Raw genomic sequence first — 14,551 nt, 5'->3', positions numbered from 1 at the left:
CAAAAATAGAAATGTTACAGAGTAATATGCGGCAACTTACTCCTTGGATCTAACCCGAAGTTACAAGTCTTGGTGTTATAATAGACTCAGACCTATGCTTTAAATCACACATCAACAAGGTGACAAAAACATCATTCTTCCAACTTAGAAACATAGCTAAGCTACGGCCATTTATAAATCAAAAAGTAGCTGAAAAACCGATCCATGCCTTTATCTCAAGCCGACTTGACTACTGTAATGCACTCCTCAACGGCCTCCCAAAAACAACCACAGAACGACTCCAACTCATTCAAAACTCGGCAGCTAGGCTACTAACTAGAACCAAGAGGAAAGACCACATCAGTCCAGTATCAGCTACCCTGCACTGGCTTCCGGTAACATTTAGAATCTATTTCAAGGTCCTCCTCCTTATTTACAAAGCACTAAATGGAACAGGACCAAGCTACATTGCAAATCCTCTAGTCAACTATGTGCCTTCTAGCATTTTGTGATAATCTACTGCTGGTCTATTGAAGGTTCCAAACCACAGCCTAAAGATAATTGGGCCTTCGCAAACTGTGCACCAAAGTTATGGAACACACTACCTATGGACATTAGGGAAGCGATAGATCTCTAAATATCTTTTAAAATAAGCTAAACACGTACCTCTTCACCATAGCTTTTTTTTTATTTTTTATTTTTTGGTCTTTTTCCCCCTCCATTTTCCTCCGATTTTCTCCCATCCCAATGTTAGTCGTATGCCAATTCCCAGTCCCTTCCTGGTCGCTGCGCTTTACCCCCCACAGTCAGATCATTTGGGAGAGTGGAGGCTACCACGTGCTTCCTCCGACACACGTCCAGCCAATCACCGCTTCTTTTCACCTGGCAGCGCGGATTCTCATTGAGAGGGCGTAGCGTGTGGGAGGACCACACTATCCCCCTCACGTCCAATCCGCGCTTAGCAGGCGCCCCGACCGAACTGTAGGAGTCGCTGTTTACAACGACCCGGACCCACCCCGCCAGCTTCTCCCACCCTCTGATACAGCCAATTGTATCAGTGCAGACGGCCAGCCAAGCTGGTGGCAACCCCGGAGCTGTGAGCTGGATTCGAACAGGCGAACCAAGCTCACAGCTCCGGGGCTGGTGACGAACGCAATCTCCGCTCGACCACCTAACCGCCCTTTCACCATAGCTTTTTAATACATTCTGCTGCTGATTGTACTGTAGATTGCACTATTTTCCTCTGTCCATTCTATTTTCCTCTTTTATTACTTTTATTACAGGTTCTATACTCTCAGGTCTCGAACTGTGTGGGTATCAAGCAGGAATAAAGACTGTCAGGTTTTTTAAACTGTGTGGGGAACCCAGGCCTAGAACTGCACCCTGAGAAGGAGGATTGCCCTGAGAGGGAGGTTCGAAGGGTCAAAATGGGTATCAAACATGAAGGATGAACTGCCATTCAGCTCCATTGTATTAGAGTGATGGCAGACATCTCCAAAACTAGCCGAATCACACCGAAATTCTCCAAATTGATAGGTAGCACTCTGGGTAAAGGGGGGATATATATATAATTATTATATATATTTTTTTAATTTAGTGTGAACTGCCCCTTTAAATTAACTTTTTTGTCTGTTTAATTACTAGTCCTTAACTCTTAGCACTGATGCGGGGGATGTGTTCAGCATCATACAGAGCATGGTGAAGGACAGCAGTGCAGAGACCTACTTCCTCTCCATCCTGCAGCACCTGATGCTCATACGCAACGACTACGTGGTCAGGTAAAAAATAAACAAAACAAACACGGTCTTTAACTAGGGGTGGGAATCACCAGTTTCATCACGATATGATATAGATTCTTTGGACAACGATACAATATTTGCTGATATCACAAAGTCTGCCACGATTAGATTCAGGTGCCTGCGATTGATATGAGATGATATTATATGCCCATTTAACAGAATCAGTAACATTTAGATCAACTCAAAAAAGGCAATGGAAATATCATTTGACATTTTTATTTTTGAGCTTTTCCAGACATTTAAATGAAAAACAATCTATTGTTTTTAATACAAATAGACCTGTTCACTGTAAAGTGCCACGTTTTGATATATTGAGCTTTAAACTTTTAAGTAAATCTTTTTGGAACTCACAACACGCAACCTAAAACCACTTCCTCTCCCAACCAATTGTTTTATGTTGCATGATGATCATGAATACATTTATGTGTGCTGGAGAAGGTAGTTGCGGTGCAGCTCCAAGCACACCTCAGAGACAACAACATCCTCGAAAAGTTCTAGTCTGGGTTCCGCTCTGCGCACAGCACAGAGACAGCCCTGGTCAGGGTCACCAACGACCTTCTGATGGCGGCGGATGCTGGAACCCCATCCATTCTGGTCCTTCTCGACCTATCGGCTGCCTTTGACACGGTGGATCATGTTATCCTCCTGGACTGTCTCCATTCCGATGTCGGACTCCGTGACCTAGCCCTGGGTTCCAGTCCCTCTTGGCTGGTCGGACTGAGTGTGTCTCCCTGGGAGGTGCAACATCCTCTACCCACCCCGTCACCTGCGGTGTCCCCCAGGGATCCGTCCTTGGCCCCCTGCTGTTCACCCTGTACATGCTCCCCCTCGGCCGCATCATCAGCCGGCACGGTGTGTCGTTCCACTGCTATGCTGACGACACCTAGCTGTACATCCGAATTTCACCATCTTCACCTTCATCACCCCCCACACTGACTGCTTGCCTGGAAGATACTAAGGCGTGGATGAACCACAGGTTTCTACAGGTCAACAGCTCCAAAACGGAAGCCATGCTGGTTGGTACCCCACTCCAGGTCCGGTCATCCACCATCACCACCATCTCCTTCTCCGGCCAGGACATTCCTCTATCCACCCTTGTCACTAACTTGGGCATGAAAATGGACCCTCACCTCTCATTCGAGACTCATCAAATGTATCTGCAAGACCTCTTCTTTCACCTCAGGAACATCTCAAAACGCCGCTCCTCACTCACTCTGGCAGATTCAGAGAAACTCGTCCACGCCTTTGTCTCCTCCAGGCTGGATTATTGTAATGCACTCCTCATTGGGATCCCTAGTAAAAGCATTTAAAAACGGCAATCCATCCAGAATAGCGCTGCTAGGATGCTGATGAGGGTGCGCGAACATGACCACATCACCCCCACCCTCAGATTACTTCACTGGCTCCCCGTGGAACACAGGATCGAGTACAAGGTCTCCCTCCTCACTCACCAGTGTGTACACGGTGGTACCCCTGCCTACCTCAAGGAACTCCTCACCGCCCAGTCCTCCTCACACTCCCTCCGCTCCGGCACAGCCTACCTCCTCAAAGCCCCAGGACTAAGCTGCACACCATGTGCGATTGAGCCTTCTGCTCTGCCGCACCCATACTATGGAATGCTCTCCCCAACCACCTGAGAGCACCACAAACTGTTAATACTTTTAAACGTGGACTCAAGACCTACCTTTTTAGAAAGGCCTTTTATTAGTTTTTATGTCTTATTCATATGTTGTTCTGCTATGTGTTCTTCTTTTTTATATATCCATTTGTATTCTATTCTTTTTAACTCTGTAGCACTCTGAGACTCAGGAATGTAGGGTGCGTTACAAATTAAATGTATTATTATTATTATTATTATTATGTATTTTATTTTTTATGTTTAAATATCAACATTATCTGTCCATCCTCAGTAAATGTACTATCAATATAATATACTCCTGACTTCATCTGGTCTTTCCAAATGCACACACACACAGAAAGGGAGAATGCCGCTCCCCTGCCCCTTCCCCAGTCCCCACTAATGGACCTCTGTTATTCTCTCTATGGCTCTGATCAGGGTTAGCTTACGCTAACGTAATGTTAATTTCTGTCTTTAACGCGACGTGGGCATAAAGGAATGGCGAGGATGCAAAGCATGTTAGATACATTTGACCCGTTGCGGAATAAAACGGCAATGACTTATTTCGGGTCGCAAAATAGACGCTTCAGTTTCAGATGCTACTGCTGTGCTGATCTATGTATTGTCCCACCCCTATCTTTAACCTCTTAACTCATTCAGTGCCGGAGCACATTTGCGAACGCATAAACTATATCTTAAATTATGGCTATGTGTCTAATACACCCGTCGCTTATCAATGACTTGCTTGCAGTCAACATGTACGAAACGGATTGTTTTTTCATCAGTACATTTCCGTTTTATACCGTTTTGAATACGAGTATAGTTTCGGAGAGTTCTAGTAATTTCAGAGAAATTCCACGAAAATAGCCATTTACTGGAATACACAAAACACATTGTCATTTTCCGGCTGATTTATGAATCATTTTCAAATAAACGCTAGATTATCGAGAGTATTTGTGTTCTTATGCACGATACAAAAGCGGGCTGACAAATAATTTATTCGTGCCGCGCTCAGCGCCTAACGCCACACACACACGTTGTGAAATCTGTGAAAAACAACTCGGATTAACCCAAAACTGGTAACATAGATTCCTTACCTCAGATCAGATGTTCTGCAAAAAGATGAATCCAATTCCTGATCGCCATTCCAAATATTGATCGCGTTTATTGATCCAACGTTATAGTCCGAAACGCATAATCCAAGCTGCTTCCAGCCTCACCAGTGAATCTGGTAACACGACACTGCTTGCCAGAGATAGGAAAACCCTGGACCGGAGTTTTTCTCTGATGCACTTTTTCACTCAATCCAATCCAATGATGTGCATTACCATCCGGGAGACGATAGGGGGCAGTATTTGCCCTTTTCGAGCTCAGAGCCATTCCCAATGATAATGTCAGGCTGGGCGGATACAAAATGAATGGATATGATGTCGCTAATAAAATAAATAACGATTAAATAACGAGAAATCTCGTTATTGGCAACCAACGCATGGCGTCCAATCAAGAGATCTCGTTGTTGGCAACCAATGTGTTAATGAACAGCATATAATTGGACCGTCATTTTTGGGGTCATTGAACAAATATGTGACTCAGCAGGTCCTTTTGAGGGAGCTTCAATTTTTTTTTTTTTTTTTTTTTTTTTACATGCTATGAAAGTACAGGTTCATACCTTCAAAATAAGCCATCACTTATATCTATCTTCTATCTAATCTATGTCTTATGAATCATGCTGATAACACATTACTTATTCCAGAGCTACAGGGCCTCAAAGAAACCGGAGCTGTTTATCTTGCTATGCATAATGCCTACTTCACCCAGAAAGCAATGTAACCCCCCCCCCCACTCACTTAAGACAGCCCTGGATTTGTTATTCTGTTGACTTGTGACCCCGCTTCTATCTCCACGCCATTAGGATGTTCAATGACTATGTAACAAACCCATCGCGGACAGAATCGCGGAATTTACCAATAAAAATGGAATCAACTGTAAGACGTGGAATATTGCAGAATTTCGCCTAATCTGGACTGAAATTCCATTTCCGGGAGAAGATGGAACATGACCGGGGACGCTACAGCGTGTTACACACAACACGCATCAGTGTCCAAGTGTCTGGCTGCGTCGGTGTTAACGTCATCAAGAAGCTAAGAAATTCCTCAATAAGCCCTAAATTCAGAGCAGAGCAGTATCCTAATGACTTTTATGCCTCCGGCGATAAGGTGTTTTGCAAATTCTGTCAACGTACCGTGGATTGAACCCGCAAAAACACGTCCAAAGATCACTCTCCAAAAGCCATGTCAGAAACACAGGAAAACACTGTGCTTCCCAAAACACACCAGCTCTCTAACGATGATCCCTGGTGATCAAAATAGATACAGCTAGAGGGCGAGGCTAATCACTGACACTATTGTGATTAAATAGCTATGTAACGTTACAGTACATATAGGACTATAGATGTAAATTATAGCTTCTTGCTAAATCTGGTGCACCCATCCATTTGTTTAATGCAAATGATTGTCGGTACACAATGTCCTTTATAAACGAAATAAACGTAAATAGCTATGTAACCTTACAGTACATAGGACTATAGATGTAAATGATAGCTTCTTGCTAAATCTGTTGCACCCATCCATTTGTTTACTGCAAATGATTGTCAGTACACACTGTCCTTTATAAACTAAATAAACTAAACTAAAGGTGCCTAAATTATGCATTACTATATTTTATCACAATGAAATAGATATAGCTAGGCTACTGACATTGTCATTGTGATAATGTCAGTAGTAGCTAGCTGTATCTATTGTTTACACTTGAAATGTGTATTTTTTAGGGCTGTCAAAATTAATGCTTTAACTTTGGAGATTAATTTAAATTATTTAAAGCATTAACATTTATTAATCTAGATTAACCTATGGAGTGAAAAATCTTCAATCTTAGCGCCGCGGATATAAGAAAGAGGTCTAGCTGAGTCAATGTTGATGATTTTTATTTTTTATTTTTTTAACCTGGAAGAGTAGCTCTATTGATGAGCTTTTTTTGTATTTAATTTTTTTATTATTTTTTAAACAAACACATAAACAAACATGACAACACAAGATTAGATATACAAGCATTAATTAACAGTGCACATCCAATGAAATCAACCATTTAGTTAAATGTCTTATCCAAGATATACCCCTAATACCTGCTATCTAATACCCTACACACATATGCTCTTGCTCACACCCCCCCCTCCGGACCCCCCATTGGATAATCCATCCATTATCATTCGCTCCTGACCAGACACTACCATTATATGCTAGCTTTTATTCTCTCCACCACTTCTAACCACATTGTCATTTTGGATTCATTGAGACCCAAAATTCTTGCTGTAGATATTTCTAGATAAATCACATCGAGATATGTAAGAATCCAGACCTTCCGGCAAATTTTTTCCGGTTGAAACCATCGTAATGCTATCAGCTTTTTAGCCACTGTGATACCAGATAAAACCAATCTCTTTAGCTGTATAGGTACTGCACACTCAAAAACATAATTCAGCAGTAATACAGAGGGGTGTACAGGTATATTCAGAGTTAAGAGATTTGATAATTGCTGGGTCACTTCTTTCCAGAATATCTTAACTGGTGGGCAGTCCCAGTACATGTGCATAAATGTCCCCTCGTCCCCATTTGTACATAAGGAGCATTTGGAGTCTTGTTTAAGACCCATTCTGTTCAGTCTTATAGGAGTCAAGTATGTCTTGTGAATATAGTTAAGATTGATTTGTTGATGGTCCGGGTTCCTTGATGCAAGTCGTACAATCAAATACAGGATACATTTTAAAATACTACTCATCACATTTAAAGCCCTCAACAACCTTGCCCCTCCCTACCTGTCCGACCTCCTCCACCGTCACACGCCCACCCGTCGCCTTAGGTCTGCAGATGCCAACCTCCTAACACCTCCCACGACCAGGCTCCGGACCTGGGGCGACAGGGCCTTTGCTGCTGCTGCCCCCTCCCTCTGGAATGCCCTCCCCAGCCATATCCGTGATGCAAACACCCTGACATCTTTTAAATCAGCCCTCAAAACTCACCTTTTCAATCTTGCTTTTGACCTCTAATTCTGTCGGTGTTATTTTATTTTTGTCATGTATTATTTTTGTTCTGTTTTTTGTTTTGCCATAGTTTGTCTCTCCTGCCCATGTAAAGCGTCTTTGAGCACCTGGAAAAGCGCTATATAAAATAGATGTATTATTATTATTATTATTATTATTATTATTTGCCCAGGCTTCTTGCCAATCAAAATCTTTTTTCAGGTCTGGTATATCCCTCCTCAGACTGAGTCTAGGTGGAGGGTTTCATACGAAGACGTTAGTAATTGATGATAAAAATCTGATACAAAACCTCTCGATGTCTCTCTTTCATAGAAGAATTTGTGGTATCTGTGGTGTACAATTGGTATCCTTAATGGAACACCGTGAGCCTTCAAACATAACAATAACTGTGTGTAAAAATTATATGTGGAATCGGTGAGATTAAATTTGTTGTGTATTTCATCATAACTACAAAAACCCTGTTTGTTGAAAACATCTCCTAATGTGTGTATGCCTTGCTTTTCCCATCTAGGCGATCTTATAGGTCGTTTTCCAATCAGGAGTGCATTGTTATTGAATAAGGGAGTATGATTATGCCATTTATGTGGGTTATAATATTTTTTTTGTGTTTCACGCCATATCCGGATCGCATGAGTAATTATGGGGCCACATTTCCGTTTGCATTGCTTAATTGATAATTTGGTGTATACTATGTCCTGCAGTCTGTGTGGAGCTACTATATTTTCTTCTAAATTTCTCCAGGATACTGATGCTTGGGGATCAAACCATGTTGTCAGTGGTCTTAAAGTGTACGCCTTAAAATAGTGGAGAAAATCTGGAAATGCCATACCACCGTCTGCTTTGTTTCTCTGTGCGGTGGATCTTTTTATACGTTGTGGTTTGTTATTCCAAATAAATTTGTATGCGGAGGAGTGTAATTTTTTCCAGTAACCATCTGGAGGGGGTAATGGTAGCATTGAGCTGAAGAAGTTGATGGTTTTGTTGAACATTTGTATTTCACAGGAGAGAAACTATTCAAAGAAAGCTATTAAAATAGTCTTTGAATCTAAATATACTTTCTTTGTGTTTATTTTACCTTAATTCCATGATTTTACTCAAGTAAATATCTGTTACAAGCTTCGGTCTTAAGTAGAAAAATGCTATTTTTAATCTAGATTAATTACAGACAATTGTGAGATTAATTAGTAAAAAGAATTATCTATTGACAGCACTAGTATTTTTATTTTGTGTGCATTTTTATTTTGTCACTATTATTTGAAAAATATTGTGTACAATTTAACTGTATTTCTGAGTTGCAGCAATTAAAAACATTAAATGGACTGTTATATCTTATTAAATTGTGGAAATGTATTCATTCCCACTTATTAGACACTATTTCTGATGGTAAAATGAGCATAAAAAGCAAAATACAGAATTCTGAAATATTAAAACGAAAAAAACGGAATTTGGGAAAAAATTCAATTGAATTTGGAAAATAATAAAACTGATTTAATATGGCTCTACTACTTGTTGGTGATGTTGCGTCACTGCACACATGTGAAGAGCTCAGGTTGTGTGTGTGTCTGACTCCGTCTCTCTTAAAGGACCAGTCTGATTTAGACTTCTCACCAGGGGTGCAGTCGTAATATCAGAAGTGCCTGTACTCTGTTTAAATGACGCCACATGCACGCGCGCTCCCTCGGCAGAGACTATTCTTCAGAAAACCAAAAGCGTTGTGCGATTCAGAAATATGTTGAAATTGAGATATCGGCGATTTTGAGTGCTTTGAAAAGTTCTTTATCTGTTTCCTTATTTGCTAAACTTAATGACATGTAAATGTGTTAATTATTGTTAGATTGTCTGACATAATTTATTCCGACACAGTAGAAATAACTACAGTTCTGTCGGAGGGGAGTGGCTAAGTACTTTTGGTCTTGAGTATCGGGGACGAGACGGAGATGCACATAAATGACAGCTACCAAATCCATTCCGAGACAACGGACCCAGTAATTTGTTGGCAGTGTGAAAATATGCAGAGACACATTAATATCTTTGGAACCGTTTTAACTAATGTCAACACACATTTCACACATCAGGTACATTCTGTAACGTTTATTGAATATGGACAAAAGGTAAACAATCGCAATCAAAAATAAACCATGGTCAAGGTTTATGTAAGCTACGTAGCCGATGATGACAATGGACAGTGACATGTAGTAACACCGGTATGGTCCTTTTTAAAGCTCCCTCAATGACATAGGCTAACAAAGAGAATGCTGCCTCTTTCATCTCACAGCCATCTAAAGCAGCCATAGCTCCAGAGTATTCCTCCTCTACTTTTAATGGTACTGTTCAAAGGCCTGTTTTATCTGGGTTCTATCACAGCTGGGTGTGAGTTAAACCTTGGCTTGATCAAAAGACCAGGCTTTAATCTGAAGAATATGAAATGGTTCACCCACCAATTCGAATGCCCGTGCTCCTCCGCTGCCACGGCGGCACAGATGGTCTGCGTCGTTAGCACTATAACGTCTGATTGATTTCCTCTTATCTTCAGCCATTATGTCAGAGTAAACCTACACACTGGGCAACTGATTTGTCTTTCTGTTTAACATTGTTACACTATGCTGTAACAAAAGTTTTTTTGTGAGAAGTATATCGATTGATTATTACTTATTGAAGAAATACAGTGGTGGGAAAAATAGTTAAAACAATAGTTTGAAATCGATATCTTCGTTTTATGGGAAAACCATGGCATTAAATGAAAAATAATCCATAATATCTCTTTCTGGAGGAGATAATTACCCCCTCTTGTGGCTGGTTTCACACGTTCAATTCCCTCTGCTTTTAGAAGGGTCGTATTGCTGGAGTGTGTTTATTATTATTATTATTATTATTATTATTATTATTATTATTATTATTATTATTATTATTATTATAAATTGATTTGCTGTTGACGTCTGTGGAAGTTTGGGTACGTAGAATGTCATCACATTGATTGCAGTTGCCTCATCTGTAGGTGCCCACAAGTCGTTTGAGCCATGGTTCCTTGATAACAGGCAGGGTAATAATGACAATATAATATAGAGAATAAAAGTACAACAGAGAGTATGACATAATAGCGCACTGTGCCAGAGTCCTTACAGGGTTAAAAACTAAAGTTATCCAGCCATTATTCCTCCAGCCGTTCGCCCGTTCAAACCTTGCTCACGGTTGTGGAGCCTAATGGTTGATTGATTGATTGATTGATTGATTGATTGATTGAAAACTTTATTAACAGATTGCAGAATGGGTACAGTACAGTACAGCTCAATACATACAATTGGCATCACCTCCCGCTCCCTCCATAAACTGCAGATGGTCCAAAACTCAGCCGCTCGCCTCCTCACTAACACCCGGTCCCGCGAACACATCACTCCTGTCCTCCACTCCCTCCACCCGATCAAGGAACACATTAACTTCAAAACATTACTCCTCACCTTCAAAGCCCTCCATAGCCTGGCCCCCCCCTACCTGACTGACCTCCTTCTCCCCTACCGCCCCACCCGTTCCCTCCGGTCCTCTTCCACTCTTTCCCTCACTGTCCCGTCATCCAAACTCAAAAGTTTCGGTGACCGGGCATTCTCACGAGCTGCACTCCAACTCTGGAACTCCCTCCCTCAGACCATCAGAGACTCTCCCTCACTCTCCACCTTCAAATCCAGACTCAAAACCTACCTGTTCTCCCAAGCATTCAACCTTCCTTACCCATAACCACCCTCCTCCAACTCGCCACAATTTCCCCCTGCCCCACGTTCTCTCCTCTCCTGCCCCTGTGTTTTTTTTTTTTTTTTTTTTTTTAATCCACTTTTTCTCCCATTTTCTATATTTTCTCCCATCCCAATTTCGTATCATCCAATTCAACCCTCCCCTGTCACGAACGCTGTTTCTTGCCTCCCACAAGCCGGCTGCAATGTGGACTAAGTCATACATAGCACAAGTCCCCTCCGGTACTTGAGGTAACAGCAGTCGCATCTTTTCACCTGCGCAGCTCGATCTCTCGGTGGCGAGGAGTAACGCGTGGGAGGCTCAAGCTGCCCCCGACACTTCCTGATTCTACTGCGCAGGCGCACCAACCGACCTGTAGGAGTCGCTGTCCACAACGCCCGATCCCCACCCATCAGTTTCCCACCCCCTAATACGGCCAATGTGTATTAGTATGAACAACCAGCTAAACTGAAAGCAATGTGGAGTGCTGGGCTCGAACAGGCAAGACCAGCGTCTCCGTCATTCGTGGCGAGCGCCTTGCCCACTACGCCACGTAGCCGCCCTCTGCCCCTGTGTATTCTTATTGTCCTCCGTTTCCCTCTGTTTTTTTTTTTTTTTTTTTTTTTTTTTGCCTATTGTCAGCGACTTTGGGTCCTTGAAAAGCGCTATACAAAATAAATGAATTATTATTATTATTATTAATTGTTAAGGGGATGCAGACCAGAGAAAGACTTTCGTCTTGTTTACATCAGGGTCCCCCATTTTCAATTCATCATAACATATATGACATACACGACATACAGATAGACAGTACTGCTACATCTATACATTTATGACATTATTTGCAAATACAGTACTGATTGTGATACAAAAAGAGTCCAGAAAAGAGAGTATATACATTTGACGTAGAAACTGTACATTGTATGCGGTTGGATGGGGTGGGGGTGGGGGGTTGGGTAGGAGGGGTGGGTGGGGGACACTGTACAACTGTACAAGCAAAACTGTACATTGGAATATTGACAACCATACTTGGTCATTTTGGGGCCAGTTTCGAATTGCAGTCTCCCGTAGGTGTTCTTTGAGAGTGGTTTTGAAAGTGGGTAGTGATTCACATTCCTTTACAGCTTTGGGTAGGGCGTTCCACATTGATGTGGCATAATTGCGAAACGTGTTTAGTCCCTTGTTTGAGCCGAATCTGGGTTTAACATGATTTGTGGAGCTCCATCTGGTGTTGTGATCGTGGTATTCACTGACCTTTGGGAAGTATTTTGACATGTACATGGGTACCTTGGTCGTGTAGTGTATCTTGTAGACCAGGCCCATTGCAAGTTGCTGTACTCTGTCGTCTACTCTAAGCTATCCTAGGTTGTCAAAGTGGGCAGGGGTGAGGTGGGTTCTAGGAGTAAGGTCAAGCAGTAGTCTGACCAGTTTGTTTTGAGATGTTTGTAATTTTGTTTTAGCGCCTTTGAGGTGCTTTGGTACCATGATGTGCAAGCATAGTCGTAGTACCCTTGAATGAGTGCTCCTGCCAGAGTCTTCAGGGTATTCTTGTTTACCAGTGAGGAGATCCGGTACAAGAATCAAGTTCGTTGGTTGACTTTTTTTATTACATTGGATGCCATTTTGTCACAGGAAAGATTTCAAGTCAAGTCAAGTCAAGAGTTTTATTTGTCACGGCATACGGATATACAATGAAATGCGGGTGGTCTTGCCCGCAACGATGTGCAATTGGTACAACATATAATAGAATCCAATACAAAAAATTTGTGCAATAAAATTGTGCAATAACAGGTAGCAGGTACCAATACATTTGTGCAATCACGGGTAACAGTTAACAGTTAACAGTAGTAGTAATAGTAGTGCAATACACTGTTACTGTTGCTAATACTAATTTAAAGTGGCCTTTCCTTTTGGCAATAAGTGAGGGTGCGTGCGGCCTGAGTGTGTGCCCGCTCATGCTAAAGTGTTACAGTGGTACTCAATGTTCATTGTTCAGGACTCTGATGGCCTGGGGGAAGAAGCTGAGCCTAAGCCTCTCTGTCCTAGTAGCTGGGGTTCGCAGGCGTCTGCCTGACCTCAGCAGCTGAAACAGGCTGTTATTGGGGTGGTGGGGGTCTTTCATTATTCTGCAGGCTCTGGATTTGCACCTCTTGTTGTATAGAACCTGCAGGGGAGGTAGTGCAATACCCGTGGTACGCTCGGCTGAGCGCATCACTCTCTGTAGGGCCTTCTTGTCCTGTGCCGTGCTGTTTCCATACCAGGCAGTGATGTTTCCGGTCAGGATGCTCTCTACAGCTCCTGAGTAGAAGGACTGGAGTATCTTTCCCGATACTCTGAACTTCCTTAACTGTCTCAGGTGGTAGAGGCGCTGTTTCGCCTTCTTTACTACTGTGTCTATGTGTGTTGACCATGTCAGGTCCTCTGAGATGTGGACCCCCAGGTACTTAAATTTGCCTCTAGGATGGAACCCAGGTAGGTAATTTCTTCTTTCCTTGTGACAATATTGTCACCCACTGTAACTGAGAAGCCGTCGGTCTTGCTGAGTTTGTTATTTGAACCGAATAGAATGGACTCTGTTTTGACCATGTGTAATGATAGTTTGTTATCAGCGAGCCATATGCGGATTTTGCCTAGTTCCGAGCTGAGGGTTTTTTCAACCTGTAACTTGTTCTTGTCAGAGACCAGCAGGGCTGAGTCGTCCGCAAACAGGAACAAGTTGCAGTCACAAGCTGACGACATGCCATTTGCATGAATTAGGAACAGTAGCGGTCCTAGTATGCTTCCTTGTGGAACACCACAGCTTACTGTGAGGGGGGGGGGTAACGTTTACCTCCACCATCTGTTCTCTCCCCTCCAGGTAGGATTGCATCCAGCTCACTGATAGACTATCAAAACCAATTGCTTTTAGCAGCCATCTCGTGTGCCTCTCCCTACGGAAGCCCTAGCTTGTCAATCAGAATGGTGTGATTGACAGCGTCGAAGGCCTTTTGTAGGTCCAGCATGACCATGCCGCAGTATTTGCCCGCATCCACCTCTTGTTTGATGTGGTCGTTTAAATAGAGAAGGCATGTGTCAGTGGAGTGGGATGTTCTGAAGCCAGATTGGAATTTGTAGATTAGATTTTTTTTAGTTTAGATCCTCCCTAACTAAACTAAGCCATTCTGATTTGACTCGCTCCCTGACGTCAGTAGGTGCTGCTGATCTGCATAACTAGCGCCCCCTCTATGGTTGTAGCGCACTCAACAACAGAGCAAGTGGAAATACTGACACTTCCTCAAACGGGCTGACGTTGCGCGGGTGCCGACAGAGAGCAGAGAACGAGCAAGAGAGAGAGGG

General features: G+C 42.5%; 1 protein-coding gene across 1 annotated transcript in view; it reads left to right on the top strand.

Annotated features, from left to right (window-relative positions):
• LOC311223466 (protein diaphanous homolog 3-like) overlaps positions 1 to 14,551 on the top strand; it is a gene marked incomplete at its 3' end in the record, with an annotated part of 594,292 nt that overhangs the window by 288,131 nt on the left and 291,610 nt on the right. The window contains exon 12 of the mRNA XM_084308253.1: positions 1,641 to 1,757. Within this exon, the coding sequence (XP_084164379.1) occupies positions 1,641 to 1,757 (117 nt within the window). The remainder of the gene's footprint in view (positions 1 to 1,640; positions 1,758 to 14,551) is intronic.

The sequence above is a fragment of the Notolepis coatsorum genome (assembly GCF_963971535.1).
Source record: "Notolepis coatsorum genome assembly, chromosome: 2".
Classification (NCBI taxonomy): Eukaryota; Metazoa; Chordata; class Actinopteri; order Aulopiformes; family Paralepididae; genus Notolepis; species Notolepis coatsorum.
The sequence above is the reverse complement of the archived record's forward strand: the minus strand, read 5'-3'. Positions and strand labels throughout refer to the sequence as shown.